Genomic DNA, 27,435 nt, shown 5'->3' on the forward strand with positions numbered 1-27,435 from the left:
TCTCTAAAACATATACTACTGGTCAAACACCCCCAAGCATCTTATCGCGCATCACCATTCTCGTTTCCTGCAGTCTGTCAGCATTCACACTAGTGTCGCCCCGACACACACACACACACACACACACACACACACACACACACACACACACACACACACACACACACACACACACACACACACACACACACACACACACACACACACACACACACACACACACACACACAATCTATTTTTGTTACATTTTTCCAGGCTCTGGGTCGGCTTGGAAGGGCTCAGGGTGGCCGCGGACAGACTTGGTTACAAGCCTTTCCCGTCCATTTCGACCCTTCGTTTTCTCCAGTTTTGTACATTTTGTATATTCTAGCTATTTTTCAATGCCAGAGGTTGCCGTGGACGGGCATTTGCCACCAGGCCGTGAGAAGCCGGGTGGGAATTTTTTCAGAAGCAAATACTGAGGAGCTCCGCAGCAGCAGGAAACGGAGTAAATAACATACAATAAAAACACACTGTTTTTATTTGCTTGTTTGGAGCTGCGGAGCTCCACAATATCTTCAGCCCTTGTCACTGTATTTTCATTATTATAAATACACGCAGGCTACAATTAAATGGGAAAAGCCCCATGAAAAATAAAAACAAAACAAACAAAGTTTGTGGTCATGGTTGAGGCAGCTGTCTGTAGAGCATGAACCACCGCCAGTGAACTACTGAAGACCGGAAGAAGGTCTTATGGTCAGATGAATAACGATTTGAAATTTTTGGTTCATCACACAGGGTTTTTGTATGCCGTCGAGTAGGTCAAAGGATGATTCCTCAGTGTGTGACACCAACTGCCAAACATGGAGGAGGAAGCGTGATGGTCTGGAGCTCTTTTGCTGGATCCAGAGTCGCGACAAGCACAGTGACCTGCACCCTGAAGCAAAAGGACTATCACAGCATTTTGCAGCACAATGCAATACCCTCCGGTCTACATCTAGTTGGTCAAGGGTCCATCCTACAGCCAGATAATGACCCAAAACATACCTCCTGGCTATGTCAGAACTACCTTAGAAGAAAAGAACAAGACAGTAGGCCTCAATTCATGGAATGGCCATCACAGTCTCCAGACTAAAACCCTATTAAGCAAGTTTGGGATGAACTGGACAGAAGGTTAAAAGCAAAGCAACCTACAAGTGCAACTCATTCATGGGAACTTCTGCAATAGCCTTGGGAAGAACTTTCCCAACAAGATTCCATGATTTTTTTTTATTTTCAATTGTTTATTTGTTCTATGCTTTACTGCATAGATATAAATAAAAACTGCTAAAATGTAGGTGTTCTAAAACATTTAACCAGTAGTGTATGTGTAAGCTGATTGACTCTACTCTCATATTCGTATTTTTATCAAATCCAAATACCTTTAAGTGTAAAGGTACTCCTCATTTAACGACCGAGTTCTGTTCCAAGGACCAGGTTGTTAAGCAAATTGGTTGATAAGCGAGGACCCGTGTTATTTCACGGTACGGGGGCGTGGTGATTGCAAACGGTAGTGTCTGAATACTGACAGACTGCGGGAACGAGACTGAGAATGGTGATGAGATGTATACAGTGTAAATAGTGTATATAGTGTATAAAGGATGATGTTTGATGAGATGCTTGACGCTGAGACGCCGGTATTGTATGCAGCGCACAATACAGACTGGTCAGAGAGCTGGTCGTAAGTCCAAACAGTCTTTAAACAGGTAGGTTGTTAAGTTAAAATAGGTATTATTGACTATTTAAATTATTTTTTTTTTCCCCACCAACCCCCCTCTTTGGAGAACTATTTATCATGTTTGGGTCTATAAACATCACTACTCCAAGAGGGGGAGAATCACCACGGGTGAGACAAATAAACATATAAACAAACAACATTTACACAAAAACATAAACATTGGACGACAACATGTACAGTGGTACCTCGACTTACGACTGTAATTCGTTCTATAAGAACAGTAGGTTAAAACAGTCGTATGTCGAAGCGATTTTTCCCATATAAATTATGAAATCATTAAGGGTGAAAATAAACAAAATACACAGCACACAGTAAATATGAAAAAATGTTGATAAGCCACGAACTATGTGCACACACGATGTAGGTCGCCCGCTGACTGACTGCTGACTGGCTTCTGACTGGCCACCGACGCGCCAACTGCAAATTTCCACGGTCGTATCTTGGAGCAGTCGGTCGCAAGTCGATACAAATTTTCGCGACTATCGCTACTCGTATCTTGGATTAGTTGTAAGTAGTTGCAGTCGTAAGTCGAGGTACCTCTGTATTGAAAAACAGTGAATTAGGTCCAGGAAAACTGGAACTACAACTCGTCACGTGGCCTCTTCCTGTCGTAGGGAGTAAATGAGGAAGGAAAGGAGAGGAATGCAACCAGGAGGGTGCTGGGGTGCACTCGAAGCAGGTGTGGCGATGTGGGCTTGTGTGATGGGACCGTATCTGTGTGTGTGTGTGTGTGTGTGTGTGTGTGTGTGTGTGTGTGTGTGTGTGTGTGTGTGTGTGTGTGTGTATGTGTGTGTGTGTGTGTGTGTGTGTAAGATGTCCACCGGTGCGTCTACATGACTTATCCCCATTGGTACTGGTGTAGAAGGTTGGTATTATGTCACGGTGCCTTCAAGCAGCGGAAAGGGCCCCGAAGCCCCCGAACTCCACAGCCCTGTAGACACCCTATGGCTGCAAGAAAGCCCTGAGTACCCTGCCACAGAAGACCCCCAGGCCCCCAGAGAAGTCAGAGGGCCGTGAAGCCCCCCCCCACGCCCAGCCCTGAGGAGCATTACCCAGTTACCCAGGGAGCACGAGGAGACCCCGCATCCCAGGGGCCCACACATACAACCAAGCCCCAGGTGCAGGCACAAAATGCAGCCGCAGGCACAGAACCCGGGCCGCGGGCACAAGGCACGGACCACAGGCCCAGATCCCAGCCCCATGGCGACAGACCGACACCCTGCCCGAGCCCCGCGGGCAAGCCGGCAGGACTCACATGCCCACCAATGCCTTGTGCAAGGGGGAGGCCCGCCCCACTGCAGCCGACCAGATGCCCCACCCGGCAAGGGTGCCAAGTGCCCATACACGTATCAGCGTGTGCTCAGCGCGGGGCACCTCGATGTTAATCCCCCCCTGCCGCCGATGCCAGCAGGCCACCAGATATACAGGCCCTCCACCACCCCCAGCACCCGGGGCGCCCGCCGCAGAGAAGCCGCGCAGCAGAAACAAAAGGCCAACAGCCGCCCCCAACACCCCAACCCACAACCACAACAGCAAGCGGAGAGCTGGTTGTAAGTCCTAACAGTCATTAAACGGGTAGGTTGTTAAGTGAGGAGTACCTGTATAGCAAATAAAACCTAGAACAGGTAATATTGACTATTTTTAAGCCATACGGTCTCAATAAACATGAGACTACAGAGGCCAGATAAACAAGGATATTGTAATCTACTTACAGCACATTTGTAACGACTGGGGAAATAAAAATGTCATACACATGTAAGATGTAATACACACAAAAATCTTCCAATTATGTACTATTACATTTTGTAAACACAATAATGTCACATTATCACAGATATCACATTATCTGCTCATGAGTTCTAAATCCTCGTTCTAGAAGTCATTACATTGAACTATATGATGAGTCATTGAACAAACAGAATGTCAGGAGTTATCATTATCTGATCTACCATTGCTAACTGAATCAATAAGGAAACATAATTGCTTTAAAAAAAACATTCATCCATTCATCGCAACAACTGTCAGCCTGGTGGAGATTCCTCAAACTCAGTGGTCTCCAAAAAAATTCAGGCCAATCTGGCACAGCGCAGATTTTCTGGTTAAAAACAGACCAATAATCTTCAGGTCTTGGAAAAGACAAGGAATTGCTCATTTGGAACACATTTTTGAAAACAATTTGCTTATACCCTTCCTAAACTTTACCCAAAGGTATAATATCGGTGGCCATGGCTTCCTTCAGGTCCTTCAACTACAGCAGTCTCTAAAAGTTAAAATCAAATTGACGAACAACATCCTACAATCACCTCCAATGATTGAACATCTCACTCACATCGGTCACTTAAAAAATCCCCTTTTCCAGATAATGCAAACTTTTATAAGAAACAGACACTTTATCTTTACCTACAATGGAATGGGAAAGAGACCTTGCTGTTTCCACCTAAATCAACCCGTGGAAGCTTATTTGCAACAACACCTTTTCTATGACCCGCAATTCCAGAATGCAACTTATCCAATATAAGATTCTGCACAGAGCTCATATCACGGAACACAAAATGTTCAAAATGGGTTTTGTGGATGAAGACATTTGCTCTCACTGTTCCCTAGATAGCAGAGATGACTACTTCCATGCCTTCTGGCTCTACCCACCTATCCTAGCGTTTTGGACCAACATCACCAAGAAGCTATCAACCCTTCTGGGTCGCATCATTCCAGTCCCCCCATCTATATGTCTCCTCGGTGACCTCTCTTCAGTCGATCCACCACTTAAACACCACCAATCCATTTTGATCACCTTAACAATTGCCAAGAAAACAATATTACTCAATTGGAAAAAGACATAATTTCACCACATCCCAATGGTTACAGTTATAAATAGAATACATCTCAATGGAAAAACTATTGGCAATATCCAAAAACAATGTTGATTCATTTAATAAAATATGGGCTACTTTTATCACTGACATACAGTAATTCCATCATTGGAATGACGGTATGACGGTGGCCCGTCATACCGGGGCCTGTTGGGCGTTCTGTCTGGTCCTGTCAACCGGGGTCCTGGACCTGGCTGGGTATGCTCAGCGCGGGGCTCACCATGTGACCTCCTTCAGTGGGGGGCGGTCTCCTGTCATCAGACAAGCTGCCCGTGGGGTCGGGCTGTAGGTGGGGGTGCCGTCTGCCACCCTCTGTTCTGCGGACCGCATGCTTGGAGGCTGGGGGCTGACCAGGGGCCTGATGGGGGCGGGGAGCTGCCCAGCATGGCGGAGGCGCATGGCAGGCCGCTCTGTGCCCATGGGTGATCACTGTAGGTTGGGTGCCACTACGTAGGGGAGGTGGGCGTGCTAGGGCACAGTCGGGTCCGGGGGTAGGAGGTCTGCGTGGTTGCTCAATGGCCTGCTGCGCCCCTGCATCGATCTGGTTATGCTTCGCCTATCTCTCCCAGTGCCAAAACTCATACTCAGCACATACACAACACGGGTGCAAGCTATGTCGGTGGGGATGCGGGACCCAGCGTGCTTCTCGTCTCGAAATTTTAATCCCACTGATATTAGCTTAGAACACATACACTCGCAGACCAATCCTACTCAGAACAACACCCCACCAGACCAGGGTCTGCGGGGCAGGAGGGGTGCGAGTGATTCGAGCTTGACTTGCCTGAAGGACTCGCACCCCCAACCCTGCAATTTTAACCGCAATAGCCAACATCCTGCTGCGCGACTTCTCTGCGGTTCTCTTCTCAGACAGTGAATTCACAGGAACTTGTAAACTTCACCTGGCAGACTTGGATTACAATCCTTTACAATGCACCTCCAAGCTCCCCTGTGGTTATTCTTCATCTCCATACGAGGTAAACAGGATGAAATGTGATCTGGTTCTTTAATGTTAGAATTGACATTGTAGAGAGAAAGAACATTTCTCTTTACATAAACTCCTGGGAAGACAGAGACAATGTTTTAAACCCCCCCTTCTACACATAGAGGCCTTTGTCCTCATTCAAAATAGTTGATCATATGCATTTTTCTCTTACACAGGACAGAGTTATTGCAGCAGTTCTTGATGTTTTAAGAATTAATAAAGAGTTGCATCGCAGGTTGAGAACTTCAACTCCACTTGTAGACTAACTCTGTGCTAGATGCAATGGCATACAAATACTCTGTGTTGTATGCCCAGCATGCTGACAGCAAAGGTTAAAAATAAATAAATAAATAAAAAATGGAACTATATCCGGAGTCAATTATGATATTTGATTAAACTTAAGGTAATAGCCAAGGCAATATATGATCTTCAGTACTATTTGTGATTTGACAATATTGTAAAATTCTGATGACACAATACCATGAAGAGGATCAAAAATAAGAATTATGTTACAGGCCGATCCGTCCGCACCTATTTCATGCTCGAGGGCACCTTCTCTCTGCTCCTGCGCACATATTTGGGCTTTCAGCTCGCCAACTGCCCACTCTGACTGGGACAGTTTACTGTTGAGTTCTTTCACCAGTCGCTCATAGTCCGCCATTTCCATGTCCAGCAGACTGCTCTGTTGTGCCTCCTGCAAAGACGCGAAAATGAAAAATAAGAAAACCTTTTAGTGTTGTAGTGTTGAACAAAAATACATAAAACCTCTCATTTCATCATAAATTTGATTGACATAGACATAAAAGGATATACATGAAAACTATCCAATATTTAATACCTGCAAGAAAGTAAGAAACAAACATGTGAAGACTAGGTGCGACCACATTACATTTTGTAGACATATTGACGTCAAAAACTGAAACATCAGTGTATCCAACAGTATTCACGCACAGTGAAGGGCCTCGTTCATGAAAATGTGCGTAGAAATGTTCTTACTTTGTGCACTGGATATGCAAAGTCAGCACCGGATTCATGACACATGCGTACTGGCCACATTTGTTCTTAAACACATGTGTTTAAGAACAAATTATTTTATTCATTTAAAATAAATTATTTTATTCATTTATTTATTTTCCTCTCTCCTTGAATGTGTGATATTCTGCCTAATTTCATTGCTCTTCTCTTTTGAGTGCGCTCTTGGTCCCAGGGGAGGTAGGGCGTCTATGTGAGTCCAGTATGTTTGTTTGTGTGTGTATATGTGTATATAATGTACAATTCCTTAAATAAAGATATATATTTAAAAAAAATAAAAAAATCATACGTAGTACATCCCGAGTTTGAATATGTGTTTCTTTCAGAACATCCTGCACCTCATCCATATAATGCTGGTACTCCCAGTGTCTTCTGCTGTATGTGAAAGCAGAAGAGAATCAAGTCTGATGTTAGAACATCTCTCCATGGAGACACAGTGGAGGACCTGATTCGGACCTGTCTTGAGGGGCCTAGTTTGGAGGACTTTGATGCAAGAGAGAGTGTGGCAAACTGGTTCACCCAAGGGCAAAGGGCATGAAGGCCACACTACCACCGTCTGAGGAGGATATTCTGTAAGGACCCGGGAGCAACGCAAACTTTTGTTTGAGTTATTAGAGTTTGATTTATTTATTTAAGTTTGTCAAGCACTTTAAAAATCAGCACTTTTTAAGTTAATTTTTTAAACAATTTAGGTTATTGCGATTTCTTGTTGAGTGTGCTGCGATTTAAATAAAGAAAAACATTTATCTGCACCTTTATTCCGGTTTTACCTTAATTTACATAATATGTTAAGATATGAGTAATGTGTATGGGAACTGACAAAAAAGGGAACACTTAAAATGTACCCAAATTATGTGCTTGTGTACCTTAATAAAAAAGTTAGGCGCACCAATTGCACCAATGTGAGAAGTTGGTCTGGAGCCCTGAATATCCTTAAATATATCCATAAAGTGAAATAAAGTTTTCAAACCTGCCTGGAGATAAATATGACTGCTTTATAGCAGGCTTGCGCAAAGTTAACCAACTGGACTTACAACAGATTAAATTTAAGGATCCTAGACTTAAATATATAGAAACACACACACACACACACACACACACACACACACACACACACGCGCAAACAGGATAAATAATAGGTGTTGGGATTATTAATGGTAGTAAATATTTATTATTTTTATATTATATATTGTGTAATATTTGAATATTTACTGCTTATTTACTAATTGTGGTTTTAATATGCCGCTTACATGTAGTTAAAGTTCGAAATATCATATTCCAGGACTCAGGGTACGAATGGTCTGAGGCAGTTCTAAATTTTATTGTAAAGTAAGAACAAATTTGAGTACGTACATGTTGCTGAATCCCTGAATTCTAGCCTAAACCGTACCTATGCAGGATTTACGCACAAATCTTGGCAGCCCACTGTTCATGAATAATGCCCAGTGTGAAGCGTTAAAAAAAATAAAAATAAAAAATCAACAAATCACAAAAAGAAAATACAATACATTCAAGATTCAAGAGGTTTATTAGTCACATACATCAAACTTTTGCTGAGACAAACACATTCAATGGTATTAACTATCATGTGACAATAACTTAAACTCCATCCTGCATGTTCTCACTGATCCGCACACCGCATTGCAAACAGATCGACGGGAACCAAGGAGCTACATGGATACGGTCCTAGTAAAAGGTTTGCGAATCCTCGGGCGATACAGTGATCTATAGATATCTGTTAATGTCTGACTGGTCGCTAATGGAAAAGAAAAAGTGTGCAGTGCTCCAGGCCAGCATGGCTCTCTCTCCTCTCATCTAAATAGTGCTGGTTTAGCTAAAGGCCAGCCATCATGCTGTGGCGAGCCTGGAAGATGGATGAGCGTAACCGCTTGACTGAACCATGCCTCAGAGGCTCATGTGTCTTGAGAGTGACTCGTCTGTGGTCGTGTGTGTGTGCTTTTTGTGTAAGGGTAAGCGTGCTTGTGTGTACCTTGCGTAATTGATTGAGCTCCCGGACATTTTGCTGAGACTGCTGCTGCTGCTTGCAGAGCTGAGCAGTCAGGTCCTCCAGCTCCTTAGTAATAGATGACAATTCCTGCAGAGACAGTCAGTCAGTCAGTCAGAGACACACACACGCACGCACGCACGCACGCACACACACACACACACACACACACACACACACACACACACACACACACACACACACACACACACACACACACACACACACACACACACACACACACACACACACACACACACTTTCCTTGAACCCACTGTTCAGACATGGATGTTCACGACATCAGACAGATGTTGGTGGGATACTTAGGTAATTTGTTGATCTGGGTATGGAGACTACTTAAAAAATATATAATAACACTTTGTCTAGTTATCTAAATGCTAAAGTCATTTTTCTTAGCTGACCTAGCAATATAAATCAGGGTTGATTCTGGCACTACAAAATGAAATACAAGGACTTCAAGTACTTTCTTAAGCACAATTTTTTTTATTTTCAAGGACTTCATGTAAAACAAATCGAATCGATTTTTTCAATGTGATCTTTATTTATTTAATACAATTCATAAAATATAATCTTATTAAGAATGTCTATAATTTATATAAGCCTCTCTCTCTCTCTCTCTGTCTCTCTGTCTCTCTGTGTGTGTGTGTGTGTGTGTGTGTGTGTAAAATACGGCTTTACTGCTGCTGTTACTTTTTAAAGAAATAATTTCCTCAATCTCAACGCAGAGCTGCCCAATGATTGGTTTATGGCAAGGCTGAACGATTAACCAAGTTCAAACCGACATTGCAATGTGATAGGTCGCATTTTTCAAATCGCAAAGGTTTCGGTTAATAAAAAAGTTTTTTTTTTCTTTTACATTACACAATCTAACAAATAGGGTTGTCTAGGGCCGGCTCTTCCTTTATGCGAGATAGGCGGCCACCTAGCACACCATCCTGAGGGGGGGCATGGAGAGGGAGCGATCAGGGCACAATTAAGATTGCTTTGGATCGTGTAACATTAAAAACAACATTTGAAAAAAAAAATAATAATTTAACCGCAGCCTTTGCGATTTGAAAATTGTGTTCTATTACATTGCGATGTCGGTTTGAATTTGTTTAATCGTTCAACCATACTCAAAACTGGGATGCAATCGAACCATGAGTTTTGTGATCCGGTGCACCCCTATGACCAATAGCCCTGGATTTAAAATAGCCCTGATCTAAAAATAAATCTGTCATTCCAATCATGCATTAAAATCCTTGAAAATAATATGATATCGTTGATCAAAAATGCAAGTATGTTTTGGGTCCACCGTGTGTCCTCTGTGGGAGCGAACGGGGCACAAAATGCCCCGTTCTGTGTAATGGAGACAATGGAGAGATAGCGTGTCCTGCTCCTCTAAATAAAGCAAATAACGCCCCCCTCCCTGTCAGCTACCACCACAAAAAGATTCTAATTCTGTGGGTAACACTGTATCTACTGTATATATCTATCAATCTCATTGTCATCTGTTATAATTTCAAGTTCAAGAGATTATTTGTCACATACATACACATACGGTCGTACATATATGCAGAAGTGTCTTTTTCCAACCATGCTTGATATACATTTGCTTGGCATCATCTATGCCGTAAAAGCGATTCTGGAAATGTTTTATTATGTTATGATTTGAATAACAAAACCAGGGGGAATATCTTTTTTTTTTTTTTTTTTTTTTTCAATGATCGCATTTTTTTCAAGGACATTTCAAGCACTTCAGCTCAAAAGGGGCCATTTTCAAGGTATTCCGGTCCTTACATTTCTGAGGACAACATCAAGCACTCCAAGGACCTGGTACCAAGAACCCTGATACTTGTAAATACTGTCATTTTCTCTAGCTAACCCTGTGAGCTAAATGCTGTTATTGAACTCTTTCGCTGACCTAGCTATCTTGACACTCTAGCACACACAGGACTCGATTGAGGAAGCGTAGTCAGGGACGACCTGAAGAGACCTAGTCACTCTCTTCACCTTTCTGCATTTCACTACCTTGTCCTTCTGTTCCTTCATCATTCTCTCTGAGAGAAGGTCTTTTTCCAGGCTGTCGATGTGTCTGGCGGCTTCCTTGCTGTGGCCGTCAAGTTGCTTTATCGTGTTCCTCATGGTCTCCATGCCAGCCAGAAGATCCTCCTTCTCAATGCTCTGCAGCTCATACTAATTTCAAGGGGCAGAACACAAAAAAAACAGGTACACAGTAAACATTTTGAGAACCCAATTGATACAAAAATAAAATCACAGCTGCTTGATCCGTGATCCTGGGTTCCATTAGGAAACTGTAGTAGGTGTCAAGTAAGAGACTAAATTCTCAGCTATCAGACTAATCAATAAATTGGACAAAAATCACGGTCATACTGGGGGGGGGGGGGGGGGGGGGGGGCTGGGGGTTGCAATGCTGTAACCCAGAAACTTCCTCTAAGCATCCTAATGGGCCACATTAGATACAGTGGGGCAAAAAAGTATTTAGTCAGCCACCAATTGTGCAAGTTCTCCCACTTAAAAAGATGAGAGAGGCCTGTAATTTTCATCATAGGTACACTTCGACTATGAGAGACAGAATGGGGGGAAAGAATCCAGGAAATCACATTGTAGGATTTTTAATGAATTAATTGGTAAATTCCTCGGTAAAATAAGTATTTGGTCACCTACAAACAAGCAAGATTTCTGGCTTTCACAGACCTGTAACTTTTTCTTTAAGAGGCTCCTCTGTCCTCCACTCGTTACCTGTATTAATGGCACCTCTTTGAACTCGTTATCAGTATAAAAGACACCTGTCCACAACCTCAAACAGTCACACTCCAAACTCCACTATGGCCAAGACCAAAGAGCTGTCAAAGGACACCAGAAACAAAATTGTAGACCTGCACCAGGCTGGGAAGACTGAATCTGCAATAGGTAAGCAGCTTGCTGTAAAGAAATCTTCCATTTTCTAATAATTTCTGTGGGAGAAATTATTAGAAAATGGAAGACATACAAGACCACTGATAATCTCCTTCGATCTAGGGCTCCACGCAAGATCGCACCCGTGGGGTCAAAATGATCACAAGAACAGTGAGCAAACATCCCAGAACCACACGGGGGGACCTAGTGAATGACCTGCAGAGAGCTGGGACCAAAGTAACAAAGGCTACCATCAGTAACACACTACGCCGCCAGGGACTCAAATCCTGCAGTGCCAGACGTGTCCCCCTGCTGAAGCCAGTGCATGTCCAGGCCCGTCTGAAGTTTGCTAGAGAGCATTTGGATGATCCAGAAGAGGATTGGGAGAATGTCATATGGTCAGATGAAACCAAAATAGAACTTTTTGGTAAAAACTCAACTTGTCGTGTTTGGAGGAGAAAGAAAGCTGAGTTGCATCCAAAGAACACCATACCTACTGTGAAGCATGGAGGTGGAAACATCATGCTTTGGGGCTGTTTTTCTGCAAAGGGACCAGAACGACTGATCCGTGTAAAGGAAAGAATGAATGGGGCCATGTATCGTGAGATTTTGAGTGAAAACCTCCTTCCATCAGCAAAGGCATTGAAGATGAAACGTGGCAGGGTCTTTCAGCATGACAATGATCCCAAACGCACCGCCCAGGCAACAAAGGAGTGGCTTCGTTAGAAGCATTTCAAGGTCCTGGAGTGGCCTAGCCAGTCTCCAGATCTCAACCCCATAGAAAATCTTTGGAGGGAGTTGAAAGTCTGTGTTGCCCAGCGACAGCCACAAAACATCACTGCTCTAGAGGAGATCTGCATGGAGGAATGGGCCAAAATACCAGCAACAGTGTGTGAAAACCTTGTGAAGACTTACAGAAAACTTTGATCTCTGTCATTGCAAACAAGTATTGAGATGAACTTTTGCTATTGACCAAATACTTTTTTTCCACCATAATTTGCAAATAAATTCTTTAAAAATCAGACAATGTGATTTTCTGGATTTCTTTTCTCATTTTGTCTCTCATAGTTGAGGTTTACCTGTGATGAAAATAACAGGCCTCTCTCATCTTTTTAAGTGGGAGAACTTGCACAATTGGTGGCTGACTAACTACTTTTGCCCCACTGTACCTTGGTATTGATATCTCCACCAATCTGTCAGATTTGTTTACCCTTAACTTTACTCCATTGCTCAAATTCATTGAAGAAGACCTAATTCGATGGAAAAACCTACCTATCTCACAAATTGTTAGGATAGGAGCAGTGAAAATGAATATACTACCAAAAAGCAACTATATATTGTCAATGACCCCAGTGCAACCAACAGTGCATTGGTTTAATACTCTAGACTCAATAATGAATACATTTTTATTGGAAATACAAGAAACCGAGAATTAAACTAGCAACACTACAGAAAAATAAAAACTGTGGAGGCCTAGCAGCCCCAAACTTCAGGTACTACTACCTTCAATTCATAATGAAATGGTTACAACCAGAGCAACAACTGGGCCATGGATGGAGAGACATTGAACAAAGAGAATGTCAGGAGTTATCAATATCTGATCTCCCATTCCTTGCAGAATTAATAAGGAAACATAATTGCTTTAAAAACCCTGGCACAACCCAGATTTTCTGGTTAAATACAGACCAATAATCTTCAGGTCTTGTAAAGACAAGGAATTACTCATCTGGAACACATTTTTGAAAACAATTTGTTTATATCCTTCCCAACCTTGACCCAGGTATAATATCAGTGGCCACGGCTTCCTTCAATTCCTTCAACTACAGCAGTCTCTAAAAGTTAAAATCAAATTGACGAACAACATCCTACAACCACCTCCAATGATTGAACATCTCACTCATAATTAATTTCAGAAAAATCCCTTTTCCAGAATATACTAACTTTTATAAAAAACAGCTGGTGACCCGCAACTCCAAAATGCAACTCATCCAATATAAGATTCTGCACTGAGCTCATACCACGGAACACAAAAGGTTCAAAATGGGTTTATGTGGATAAAGACGTTTGCACTCACTGTTCCCTTAATACCAGAGATGACTACTTTCATGCCTTCTGGCTCTGCCCACCTATCCTAGCATTCTGGACCAACATCACCAAGAAGCTATCAACCCTTCTGGTTGCAGCATTCCAGTCTCCCCAATTATATGTCTCCTCGGTGACCTCCCCTCAGTTGACCCACCACATTAACACCACCAACCCATTTTGATCGCTTTAACAATTGCCAAAAAAACAATATTACTCAATTGGAAAAACAGAGATAATCCCACCACATCCCAATGGTTACATATATTAATAGAATACATCTCAATGGAAAAACTATTGGCAATATCCAAAAACAAGGTTGATTCACTGATATATGGGCGACTTTTATCAATGACATAACTCCATCATTTAATACTTGAGTCTTCCTTAGTCGGGGCAATGTCGTGGTGTTTTGAGGTATGTGGGGCTTCTCCTGGTCTCGTCGGGGCTCTGCGGTTGGGTGGGTGACGGTCGGGCGCGGTTGGGTCCGGGGGGGAGGTCCACGTCCCCGGCCTGCTTGCGCCCCCCACATTGATTGCGCTGGTTGCGCTTCGCCTATCTCTCCCAGTGCCAAAACTTAAAACTCAGTACATACACCACACAATAGGCCTAGGGGATGGGTGGGGTGCAAGCTATGTGGATGTGGCGCGCGGCTGCCATCTTGCCTGTCACGCTCCTGCCCCAGCATGCTTCTTGTCCGTTTTGAAATTTTGATCGCACTCATATTAGCTTAGAACACATACATTCTCACACCAATCCTACTCAGAACAACACTCCACCAGACCAGGGTCTGCGGGGCAGGAGGGGTGCGAGTGATTCAGGTTTGACTCGCTTGAAGGACTCGTACCACAACACCCCACAATTTTAACTGCAATTGCCAACAGCACACATTGAGCACTGGGGTTTTCTGGGGGGGCGGGTCGCTAACATCCGGGTGCCCCGTGCAGAGCACACTCTGCTACATGGTTGAGCGCTCTGGACTCGCAGCTGGGTGGGGCGTCTGGTCGGCTATGGTTGGTCAGGCCTCGCCCTTGCGCGGGGCGTGGGTGGGCTTTGGGGTCCCGCCGGCTCATTTGGCTGGTCTATGTGTAAGTGCAAACAATTAATGCCACACTTCCTTCCCTGAACTATGCATCTATGAAATTAATGAAATTACTACCTTGTACGTGCTCTATTTTAATAGAGTTCTATTTTTGTGTAGACAAAATAACATTAGAAACTACCAGTAAAGACACATGCGCTTACTCAAATCAGGTTAAGATTTGATGGGGCACTATTGATACATTGACACTATTATCACCCGAAGAATCAAGAAGAAAAAAGGTCACAATTCCAGGCTAAAACGGTTAAAAATGTCCGGCTTTGACCCATTGGTGGTGACAGAGCAATTAAGATAAGAACTTTATCAATTCCCCAGAAGGAAATTCAGGCCCTACAGCAGCAAATTCAAAGATTTTGACTGATTTTGACTGTTGAAATCTTGTGAAAACCATACTCAAAAATAAAATGTTATCGTGCGTGCAAACAAAGCCAACCTGCGCGCACATACTGGGCACATAAGTCTGGGCAACACACTTTAAACTCATCGGATAACATCTGACGGCTCTCGTGGGGGCCTCTCTTCAAGGAACAACAAATCATACACACAGCTGTCGGCTGTCAGCAAATATAAAACCAGGTTCTGCAAACACTATAGCATCCCGTCTAGCCACCCCCACCCTCCTCCCCTCCAGCCCAGGAGACCAGGGACGCATATTAAGATCCATCTCTGTGGCAGAGGTATTACTACGCATGTCAACAGATGGATAGTAGTGTGCCTATACGAAAACAGAGCCTCTCCCGAGCTCGCCCAATCGTGTCCAACAGGGCGTTTTGTGGGCGTCTGGCTATCAAGGCGAGACTTGGTTAGTATGTCACGTGATAAATGGATATCTGTAAATCAAACGGCAACAGAGTACTATGAAAGTCAATTGAGGGGGAAAAAAACAGCAGCTGCCAGGGTACACTGTAAAGAGAAGAGTATGTGTGTGTGTGTGTGTGTGTGTGTGTGTGTCTGTGTCGGCGTATGGGGAGGGTGTGCTACCTGAGAGACAAGAGCTCTGTGACGCTTTGTGAGCTCGGCAATCTGTCGCTCTCCAGCCTCCACAGTCTCCCTCTCCTTATCCAGTTGCTCCGCCAGCCTGTCGTAATCTATCTGCAAGTTCTACACACACACACACACACACACACACACACACACACACACACACACACACACACACACACACACACACACACACACACACACACACACACACACACACACACACACCTTTTTAGGCTCACAAAATACCTCGACACAGGAAAACGTTGCGCCTCACAGCGATCTGAAAACTCTTATAGATAGAACACAATGAGTTTCGTCGAAGTTGGCTTTTTATGAGAGCACAGGCACTTGATGCTGGCATGATAGCAACGCATGGAAAATCTGTATATATGTGCACATTTGGGCACTTATATAGTATACAGATATATACTCATCTGACCCATATATCTATATACCCAAAAAGACAAAATACTAGTTGGATAACAATTTGAAGAAAGAGCTGACATCTCACAGCAGGTGTGCAAAAACATGTCTACAGATGGTGGGCACGGTATGAGGAAAATAAGACCTCAAATTTAACCACGGGGTGTAACATGAGGAATATTTAGCAAAAGGCCGAAACAGGTAGCTCCAACACTTGAACTCACATTGCATACTTTTGCCAGCATTACCCCACTACACAAATCCTATATACCGATCTTATCTACAATATGCAGTCAAATGTTCTACAAAACTTCCCTAAGGCTTTAAAAAGGAGCCAGGGGTCAGAGGACGGGGGCCGATATCTCATACCTTGTAGCTCTCAGCAGCATGGATAACATCTTTCATGGAGCTGCTCACTCTATCCTGCTCAACCTTCAATGATTCCACTTCCTCTTTAAGGCTGGCAGCCTAGAACAGACCATTTAAGAAAAGCACTGCATATGTTAGACATGCAGTTACAGAGGAGAGCCCTTGGAGAAGATAAGAGAAAAATGTAGAACCTCTGGCATCACTTTCAAACATTTGTTAAAGGCCATTTCCAGTCAAATTCACTTGCTGATTTCGCCCCTGAATTTAGTAATTTATTATCATGTATTAGCCATACCATGTGTAATACATTGAACAAGACTACTTGCTTGTGCCAAAAATTGAGTTTTGTGGTGGAAATGTTGCCATACAGACTAGTCATCAAATGGCTGTAGATCCTCACTTGCATAGAGGAAGAAAGTGGAAGGAAGGAAGGATTGAAGGAAGTCTGTTTATTTCACAGTGAGTCGATGTGCTAGCTTGAAGTTCCCTTTTACAAGAGAATGACATTTTGAACTTTTGGTGCTCTCATCTGAGCCTGACCATACCTCTTTCTTACTAGCATCCAGTTCCTTTTTGGCTTTAACAGCAACAGCCTTGATTTTATTCATTCTCTCTCCGCTCTCTTTGCTGTTTTTCTCTAGCATGGCTGTGGGTAAAAAAAAAAAAAAAGTTATTATAAACAGTGAAAAAAGTGGACTAAAATAATTTGTTTTGACAATCAGATTTGACCAAGAGGGACTATGTCAATTGTAAAATGTATAAAATAAAGAATTTAGTTCAGGATAAAGGGATCCTTCCATTAGGCCAATGCCTTTAGTAAAATTCACACAACTACTCTCTCACAATGACAAACAAACAAGTGATTAAGCCAAGCCCATACCAATTTTCTCAGTTAACTGACTGGCTAGATTTTCCTCAGAGGAAGCAAATCCCCTTTCCTTGATTTCCTGAGAGAGCGAGTGGGAGAAAATAATCAAATGGGAGCAAGAAAAATAATTCAGTCAGCAAATCCAGACAGAGAAAAACTCTGGTGGTTTAATGTTGTTCAATGGTTTAAACAAAACTGCTGCCAAGTACTTTATTTTAATTGTCAAATAAAGAGAACAAAAATCTGTCGCCTGGCTAAAACCATTCAATTATGAACTGCACAAACCTGCAGGGCAGCAATTTCGCTGCTCAGTGTAGCTAACAGTGAGTCCCTCTCTGCCAGTTGATGTTCTAATTGTCTTCTCTCTTCTTCAATATTGTGTTTCTCTGTGTCACAGATGCCTTTATCCTCATCTTCTTGCATTGAAATCTGGACAAAGAGTTTCTGGTTCTCTCCCCTCATCCTTTCATTGGCAGACTTCATGTCCTCCAGATCTTTCTGCAGTGCCTCTGTGTCCCTCACAACCTCCTCCAGGTTGCACCTTAACATATCCTTCTCCTTCTTCAGGTCCTCAATGCGAGCCTGGAGTTCCTTATTGGACTCCTCAATCCCACTTTCCCACTGGGCTTCTTGGTACCTGCCCATTAACAGGCTTTGGTCCCCTTTTAGCTCCTTGATGCGAGTTTGAAACTCCAGAACATTTTCAGTAGAGTTCTTGAGGTCTTCTGCGCGGCTTTCCTCCAGATTTCTTATTGTGTTTCGGCTCTGCTCCGCTTCCTTTGTGAAGGAATGAAGCCTGGCTTCTAGATTATGTTTCTCATTAGCTGTCTGCTCCAACTGCAGAGTTGCCTGCTTGGAGCCCAAAAATTTTCCCTCTTCTTGTGCTTGTGAAAGAACAGAGGACAATTCCTTAAGTTTATCCTGGAGATTGTCCCGATCCAGAGAGAGGCTTCTGACAGTCAGCTCAAAAGATGACACCATCTCTTCTCCTTTCCTGATCTCCTCTTTCAGGCTGAGTTCAACTTGCTCCTTCTCCTCTCTGACTTGTTCTATTTCAGTATCCTTCTCCACCTTCAGTCTCTCCATATCCCGACTCACCCTTCCAACTTCATTCGCTTTCTCATCCTGTAGCCTCTGAATATCTTTTGCTCTTTCAGCGTTAAATGTGTCCATCTGGTCCTCTTGCATCTTGAGTAAAGAATGCAGCCTGTCTCGCTCTGCAGTCAGGTTGTCAAAAATCTCATTCAACTCATGGGCTGCTATTTCCTTCATATGGAGTTGGCAGAGGATCTGCTCGTTCTGCTTAGTTAGCTCCTTCACCGACTCTTTCAGCTCACATGCCAACCACATTTGTTCGTTAACAGAGGCTTGGGGATCTAGGTTGGTGTGTTTTTTATAAAGGGATTGCCCAAGCTGTAGCTCAAAATTCTGTATAGTTTTCTTCAGGGTGGTTTTCTCCTCTGTAATTTCCTTAACAAACTCCACCAGTCTACTCTTCTCCTGGCTGAGCTCTTCAATTTTGTCTTGGAGGTCCTTTATGGTCTTGGCTCCCTGCTCCTTCATGGCCTTATGCTGATGGACAAAGTCAGTGGTACTCTGGCCTAATTCTGTCTCCAATCTTAGCAGGATATCCCTTGTGTGGAAGTACTCAGTCAGCACAGAGTCTCTCTCGATAGTCAGGGCTTCCAACTGTGCCCTCAGCCCCTCAAGTTCTCGTGTTTCTTGGTTATGTTTTGAAGGATTTTCCGGACTTAAGAGGCTTTTGTAATTTTCAGGATTAGAGGCCAACTGCACTAATTCAGAGCAAGATTGCAAAGGACATTCTTTATTGTCGGCTGCTGCCCTTGGCTGAAATTCCCTCTGACTTTCACTTCTGCTATGGTCAAGGATTTGCACAGGATCAACATTCATCATGGCTGAGACCTGGAGGGGTTCAACAGTCCCGTTCTCCTTCGTCATTTGCAGCTCATCGATTTTAAACTCCAGCTCCTCTTTCTCAGCTTGAAACTCCTCCTTTGCTCTTTCCTGCTCTGCCTCAAGCTCACTCTTTACATTGCTTAACAAAGTCAGCTCATCCTGCAGCATGGTGTTCTGGGCTTGGAGGTCCTCCAGGGCAGCTCTCAGCTGACTGGCCTCTGTCCCATCCCCTTTACCATGACTCGAGGCACCCTGGCTGCAGCCGGAGAGCTCCAGCATCCTGGCAATGCCTGACCCTCGCACAGATTCCTCATCCTCCTCTTGTACATCTTGCAGGTAGCTGTCTAATAACACAAAATGGAGTCATTATAGGGTATGCTGTACAAAAAAAACAAAACATTTAGCTTTGTTGAACCCCTTAACACAACACATAGATAAACAATTGTTACCGTTAAAGATAGGTGGACATAATAAAGTAAACCTAATATATGGGAACCTCCGTGAGAATGGCTGCTCTTGAAGAGACTATAATGTTTAGTTGACCAACACAAAAACAAATACATTTAATCAAAATTACCACTTTTAAACTTTTAACTGTTTGCATTGACTTTGCCTTCCATCTAATAAAGAGTCCTGGTAAGGTCGCATATAGAGCTATCAACGACAAACTTTGTCATAAAGAAACAGAATAACAGAACATCTGACACTAGATACTCCCATTTGGATCTATAAATATAAAATACATATCTCCAACCATAACTTGAACTGTAGTAAGCATGTGAAAGTTGTGTCGGGTGAAATAATAGGGAACGTTACGTTAATAGATTTATTTTTTTTGCCATTATTTCTGCCATTGCCAAGGAACTGACCGGCATACTTGCGAGAATGAAAATAAAAAGATGGCTTAGTTGACAATTAAGTTTGGATAAACGTGGTTCTGTTGCATTATGATAACCCGTTTCGTACAAATTTCCTCTCCTTAGGACTGTCTTAAGCCTGGCCCACACGGGGCCAAAAGGAAAAAGCAATTGGTGAAGTCACAGAGATTGCAAGAACATGGACTGTACACATTACTTTATGCTTCACAGTGTTTGCATTTTCTGCCATGGCTGCTGTTTTATTTATGACTTCCTCCGTTTCAGTCTCACAACTGGCTATCGGCCTTTCCCACGTGACAATCCACAGACAGTGTCGTCGGGGTTCCGTCCGCACTACAGGATATCGGATTGTAAATATTGCACGTTTAAAACTTGCGATTGGTGCCGCCAGGATGGACTAACGAGCAGATCGGGGAAGTAAGAACACTTCTAACATACCTCACACCACAAAATAATCTGTCATGATAATCTTTAGAACCATCAAAAAAAATCTGGAGTTCGCTCATGATTGTCGGAAGGGGGGGAAATCGGGCACAAAATCGACTTTACTATCTTGTAGTGTGTACCCTGCTTTAGAGTGCATGAACCCTTACATACCTTTAAGAGCCAACTGCTCAGTCAGCTCATCATGGAGGAGGAGTAGACGTTCCCTCTCCATCTCGCAGTCATCCTCCAGAGCCCTCAACTCCACCTCATGCCGTAAGCTCCTTTGGGCTAGCTCCTCCCTTAGGTTCTCAACCTCTTGCTGCGCTAGCGTCAGCTCCCTCTGGTGGCCTTCCTGGAGTTCAGAGAACTTCTTTGAGCTTTTCTCCTGGACTGAGCGCAGTTCTGCTTGAAGGTTCTGAAGTTGGTCCTCAAGTTTGCTCTGATGCACTTCTTCTACACACTCTCTTGCGGCACAAAGCGCCACATGGTCCCCCCTCTCCTGTTTGCACTCTTCATACGCGTCACTCTGCACTCGCTCCATCAGTAGTTTCTGAAGGCGGTCCACTTCCTCTTGACGTTTGACGTTTGATTCCTCCATGCTGTTCTTTAAGATCTCGATATGTCTGTGGTGGTCCTCTTTCATGCTGTCAAGCTCTTCTCGTAAGGCAGCCAGATCATTCTGCTCATGAAAACAGAACATTTCAAGAATTTAGAATAATCGAGACAAAGAGCATTTCAAGATTCACCAAAGAAGTCTGTAAGGCTCTTAAAGTTAAACGTAAAATGATACGGAAGTGTTGAACGGATCATACTGAATATTTGAATAATATTTTACCAGTAACCTACATTTTACCATGAGTTCCATTGAGTACCATTGTGACATGTAGGCTATCAATGTAAGCTTTAGGCTATCAGTTATGGATGTAGCATTTCAATTATCAAGAAATAGACTACTTTGAAGTAGCTTCCAGCTACCTAGCTTGCTTTGTTTACAGTTTCAAAAAGAAACCTTGAATAATACTCCCTTCTTTAATAATTGATAGCCTACATTGGACTACAGTGTCATTTTTAATATACTTGCATGGTTAATTTTGAGCTGCTTCATAATATGGTCTTAGGGGTGTTTTGAGTAAGCAATGGAAGTGGACAGAGAGAAAAAAAAGAGACATTTTTGTCCATCACACAATGATCACATTAGATACTCGTAAAACAGAAAACAGAACGTAAACAGTCAAGTGTTAGTTTATGGAATATGTATATATGATATAAGACATATAGATATTGGGGTGTAAGGAATACAATTAATCATTGGGTTGATGCACGCCATCTCACCTTTGCCTGATGCTTTGTCCACTCAAGATCTTTGCGAGACAATAACAGGCTTTGTTGACACTCTGCCTTTTCCAGCAGTAATGTGTCCATTCTTTCAGTCAACTCCTGTCACACACACAAAAACACGATCTGTGTGACAATAATGTTGACTAAAGAACATTTACAATGAAAAGCAGCATGCCCACTACCTCAGCAGACAGACCTGTATTAACGTGGAGTCATCTGAATTGCTGGTGCTGTTTTTAGACCTCCATTGGAAGGCTTCAATGTTTTTCTCTAGATCTAAAACAAAAGTGGTATTAGAGAAGCAGCGTCACAGCATGCATACATACACTCACGCTTGCCGACAGACAGACGGATTTGAGATGTACACCGATCAACCACAACATTAAAACCACGACTAGGCTTGGGCAGTCGTGCAAAATTCCAATCGCCGATCGCTCGGGGGTGATATATGATTTCATCGGGGGCACGCGCAAGCGTGCTGTGGGGTTCGTGTGTGCATAGAACGTAATGTAATGTGGCAAATGCGGTGTCCCCATTCCAGAAGTGCAGGATTATTATTAACAAGTTAAGTATTTACACGAAAACATCAATTTTTTACAAAATGAAGCCCCATAGCAACGGAAGGCAACGGGAAAAAGTGCGTCCCGACAGTGGGGACACATTGGGGTTTTTTTTGGAACAGTACGGAGTAAAGATTTGGACAGTCCCTTAACTCAGTTGTGTTTAAAAATGTTGTTTCATACATGTAGGAAAAATTAATTAATTAATACATCTAAAATAAAAAGACAGGCACGGGAGCCGGTGCGCGCCGCTGTCTGGAGGAGAAACTCTGTTCCATTCTCTGAATTAGGTTTACATTTTAAATTTTCCATACATGTAAGAAACTAAGGAAACAAAAGAAATCAAAATCTTTCTCTATGAGATCATATTATATATTGCTATATTATAATCACAAGATTTGTATATAGAGCGGCAGGTACATGCGGGGGGTGTCCGAGCACCTGCAGGGGGGAGCTGGGGGTCCATGTGCTTTTCTTTTTTCTTTTCTCGCACCTGCCCCTAAAAGTCTCTGTACGGGACTGTCAAGGGAAAATGAGACCCGATCACCAATGGCTACTGGACAGCTCTGAGCGGAGAGGGGGGCCCTCTGCCCTCCGCCCCCTCTCTCCTCTCTCTCCCCGCTCCAGTTTCAGAACACGGTAAACTGCACTTACACCATTTCAATTCTGTAACCCCCCCCACCCAAAAAAACCCCCATCTGTCATCAATGTCAATCGCGATCAATGGAGTAGATCATCGATAGACGATTTAATCGTAAATCGGCCCAAGTCTAACCACCACTTATATTGTGTAGCACCCCCTCGTGGCGCCAAAACAGTTCTGACCCATCAATCCATGGACTACACAAGACCTCTGAAGGTGTCCTGTGGGTCTGATGAACCCCAGAAAATGGGGTTCATCAGACCAGCACTCTGACCGGTCTGTGGCAACGCAGCCCCATACACAGCAATCAGCGATGCATTGTGTGTTCTGACACCTTTCTATCATAGCCAGCCTTAACTTTTCAGCAGTTTGTGCTACAGTAGCTCTTCTGTGGGATCAGACCAGACGTGCTAGACTTCTATCCCCACGTGTATCAATGAGCCCATGCGCACCTATGACCCTGTCGGCGGTTCACCGGTTGTCCTTCCTTGGACCACTTTTGGTAGGTGCTAACCACTGCATACCAGGCACACCCCACAATACCTGCCATTCTGGAGTTGCTCTGACCCAGTCGTCTAGCCATCACAATGACACTTGTCAAAGTCGCCCATTTTTCCTGCTTCAAACACATAAACTTCAAGAACAGACTGTTCACGTGATGCATCATATATCCCACCCCTTGACAGGTGCCACCGTAATGAGATTAGTAATCTTATCACCTGTCAGTGGTTTTAATGTTGTGACTGATCGGTGTAGATAAACAAACACTGTGCAAATAAGGAAAGTACAGCTACCTGCACATTTGGACTTCATTTTCTGCATGGCTGCCATCTGCTTCTTTGCAAACTTGATGAGGTCATCTTTGGACAGTGTATCCAACTGACAAGTTATACCAGAAAAAGACGAAAAACATTTTATACCAATGCACATCATCTAATAATTGAATAACCCCAATTGTGAGTTAGCCCGCAAACTACAAAGTAAACTGCAAAATTAGTTTTATATATGTTTGCATGTACCTTTGATTTCGGAGCATTAGCCGGGGGTGAGACAACAGAATCTGTCCCACTGCCACTCGGGTCCTTTGGAAACAACAGGGGTGAAACGACATACTAAGTGACAAATTGGCTACTTAAAGGGATAGTTTGGAAATTTCAAACGTTCACCAGATCACAGGCATAGAATAAATTATTCAGCAGTGATCCACAAGGTGCCATATTGCACTACGCCTTTAAACTGTATCAGGTGGAATCCTTAGCTGGCTGTGGCTAATATGGTCGTCACGTTAACGCGGAATTATATTAAATATCAGATGGTCACTAGACGAGCTATAGAACTAAGACGATGACATTTACCTCCATCTTGATCAATCAAGCGCCGCCTCTAAGTCGTCGGGTACGTCAAGAAATAGGAAAAGGTAAGCGTATCTATTCAAATCTAGCCAGCTTTTATTTTATGTGAGTTAATGGCAAACCATCCCCACTGTTTTCGTTCAGGAACTAATGCGATGGCGAACTTCCGCATTCGTCACCGCGTGTGACGTCACCGCGTTTCCTCAAATATTTCGAGAATGGTCCGGCTGCGAGCTGCAGACCAGCGTGAGGAAGGGGGCTGACCTAGATAATACAGTTGTTTTCAAATGGCCACCATAATAGTGGCACCTCAGTTGCAGCAATTTATTTGAGTTATTTTTGACAGTGTAGTAGTCAGTAAAGCCTAGTCCACACTTCTTTTTGAAGTTCATATATATAATGTACCTTGGCACTGTGAAATCGTGAGAGGCAACTCTGTGGTTTAAATATTTTGAAACATGAAATGCAATGAACTGAGCTCAAATGAGTATTCCACACCTTTTCCAAAAAAATATAGCAACGATGAGGGGGAAAAGTATAATGTATAATAATTATAGTAATAACAAGAAACTATATTGTCGGCGAGATATCAAGCATGTTTAATATCTGGTCGTGTCGGGATCGAGTCAAGAATGATGCAACGAGCGACAGTCAATGAGAGGAAACGGAGTGACCAGGGGAGGGGAGGAGTTGAGAAGGAGAGAGAGAGAGAGACGGCAGTGCACGGAGCAGCAGCCAAAAACACTCTAAATTCTGCTTGTATTCGTTGTTGTTCTTTTTACAGTAATCAAGAATATAATAAAATATAAATAATAATGACCTGCGCACAGTATCACGTAATTTACACTGTCAATTCCCGCGTGTGACCCCCTTTCTGACCCCAATAGTGTGAAACCACAAGACTGCAAGATTTTCAATCACATCATTTTTGATCAGACAGAAAATTGTGTAGTGTGAACAGTACAGTAATCTGACGACTTTGAAAGTCGTGTAATGTGCCCATGGCATAATTCACAAAGAATCCGCCAACGGTGAAATGCACCTCTAACTGCCCTGCCACGCAAATAGCGTCTCGTTGCACCTGTGCTATTTGTGCGTATTTAAATGAGGTATTATTCATACATTGGGTGCAAAATTAGCTCCTTTCTATGCAAATGAGCCTCGTTGTAAAAAATGTACAATTCACAAACACCGGCGCTAATAGCCACATGCGGTTAGTGTGAAGCTTTTGCCATCTGCAGAGAGTTGGTGGTAATTGGGCAGACACCAAAAAAAATTATTTAAAAATGGCAGCGCTGCGCGATCAATGCAGAGAGCTGGTGCAATTGAACTGCATTTATAAGAGGTGTCACACCCCAAGTTTCCAGTGATCTGTAAATAATATTTTCACATTATTATTCTAATTAATTTTACTGTCACGACATCTGTAGGAACGGGCAGCAGTCAGTGTTTTTCAAAGCGCACTCCACTCCTCTCCCCCGCCAGACAATTTCCATTATTTTCAAATCCCCCTGTCAGGATTTGGCAAAGCACCGGTGCAGCCCCTCCAAGGATTTCCTTACAATTTAACTGTAAGGATAGGCCAAGTGGTGGGAGAAGGAGTCACGGAGGCAGTTGTCAATCACCCGGTGTTGGCTTTATTTTTCTTCCATCAGAAAACAAACAAAAAACAACTAATGAAAAATATAAAATAATAATTAAAGACTAGGCTACTGAGAATAACATAATGGCACTTAATTTTCCAAAGCAAAGAAAATATCACTCCAGGCTAGACCCTGGGCTATTGGGTCCTAGCACCTGGTGCTTCCAGCAGGACTCATGCAGCTCTCTTCCAGTGGAGCTTCTACCCCAGGCTTTTGAACTGGTAGCTCCTCCTACAGGGACAAACTATTGTCATTATACAATCAATCAATCAATCAATCAATCCGCAATCCATTCTTTGTGATTTCGCCCCTCAGGAACATTTACAAATGTGCCGGTTATACTTTTCAGACAAAACTGTGCTTATTGCAAATCTTGCAATATCCGTATCAGTATCGTATCCGTCTAGGTCTGGGTGTTGGTAACAGTCTTGATGAAATACAATTCCATCATTGTAAATGGGAACACCATAAAACATGTTTGAAATGAATTTACATACATATTCAGAGAATGTGAAATAATTCATTTAAATATTAAAGTTCCCAATGACTACTATGCTCACTTAGTTGTTTTTAACTATGACATTATTTTCGTGTTTTTTCTGTGCTTTTCTGATCAAAACATACTGTGGTGTGTGGATGGAAGGGTTTGAGCAGCCACACCTGACGCTTGTTAGTTGGGCTAATGTAGTTTCTTGTTGAATTTGATGTGTTGATGAAGAAGGAGTGACCGCTGACACTGACTTGAGTAAAATAATAGATTTATTACAAAAGAACAGCATCAGACCAGACTTGCCTAGGACATCCAGGAGAGAACCAAGCCGGATGGATTCTCTGCCGAATGAAACTCGGGCGGGCTCTTTTATGCTTGCCCAAAGACAACGTTGACCATTTGGTTGCCCTACAAAGACAATGTTGACTATTTGGTTCCCCTACATAGGTCACAGGTCACATTTCACCTACCTTATCAACACTGGTGATGTGCTCTCTCTCTCGGGACCCCTGGCACCGTCTCTTAGTAATTATCTTATATGATGGGGCTGTCTTGGGACGCCACACATTCCAAGACACCTCACTAACAAGCGGCAGGTTTAAAAACCCCATCCGCACACAAACTCAGGAGAGGAGCCCTGTCGTGACATGTCCATCTGCATCTTGCTAATTCCACCTAGCCTCCTCTTGGCAATAAACTGATGTCTACAACCCATAGTCTTCTGTGTATCTGTGCCGGAGGGCCCTGAAAATGCCACTTGGGAGGCGTGTGGTAAGCAGAACTGCCACAGTGGCGC

At 43.1% G+C, this 27,435-nt stretch overlaps 2 protein-coding genes across 2 annotated transcripts in view; both read right to left on the reverse strand.

Annotated features, from left to right (window-relative positions):
* The window catches only part of gcc2 (GRIP and coiled-coil domain containing 2), a 55,025-nt gene extending 33,748 nt beyond the window's left edge, over nucleotides 1–21,277 (reverse strand). Inside the window, exons 1-9 of the mRNA XM_080018544.1 lie at nucleotides 20,785–21,277; nucleotides 17,678–19,653; nucleotides 17,405–17,471; nucleotides 17,070–17,170; nucleotides 16,525–16,623; nucleotides 15,730–15,849; nucleotides 10,677–10,841; nucleotides 8,631–8,735; nucleotides 6,140–6,302 (exon numbers count right to left, since the gene is read on the reverse strand). Coding sequence (XP_079874670.1) covers nucleotides 6,140–6,302; nucleotides 8,631–8,735; nucleotides 10,677–10,841; nucleotides 15,730–15,849; nucleotides 16,525–16,623; nucleotides 17,070–17,170; nucleotides 17,405–17,471; nucleotides 17,678–19,653; nucleotides 20,785–21,256 — 3,268 coding nt within the window. The 5' untranslated portion in view covers nucleotides 21,257–21,277. The remainder of the gene's footprint in view (nucleotides 1–6,139; nucleotides 6,303–8,630; nucleotides 8,736–10,676; nucleotides 10,842–15,729; nucleotides 15,850–16,524; nucleotides 16,624–17,069; nucleotides 17,171–17,404; nucleotides 17,472–17,677; nucleotides 19,654–20,784) is intronic.
* An 852-nt stretch (nucleotides 21,278–22,129) lies between these two features.
* LOC307244346 (GRIP and coiled-coil domain-containing protein 2-like) lies at nucleotides 22,130–24,645 on the reverse strand (the record flags this gene model as incomplete). The annotated part of the gene is made up of 4 exons (XM_080019496.1): nucleotides 24,510–24,645; nucleotides 24,174–24,236; nucleotides 23,949–24,033; nucleotides 22,130–22,227 (listed from the first exon to the last, which is right to left on the reverse strand). The coding sequence occupies exons 1-4, from the start codon at nucleotides 24,513–24,515 to the stop codon at nucleotides 22,130–22,132; spliced, it is 252 nt and encodes an 83-aa protein (XP_079875622.1). The 5' UTR covers nucleotides 24,516–24,645.
* Between the last annotated feature and the right edge of the window lie 2,790 nt (nucleotides 24,646–27,435).

This window comes from Zeus faber (genome assembly GCF_960531495.2).
Source record: "Zeus faber genome assembly, chromosome: 18".
Taxonomy (NCBI): Eukaryota; Metazoa; Chordata; class Actinopteri; order Zeiformes; family Zeidae; genus Zeus; species Zeus faber.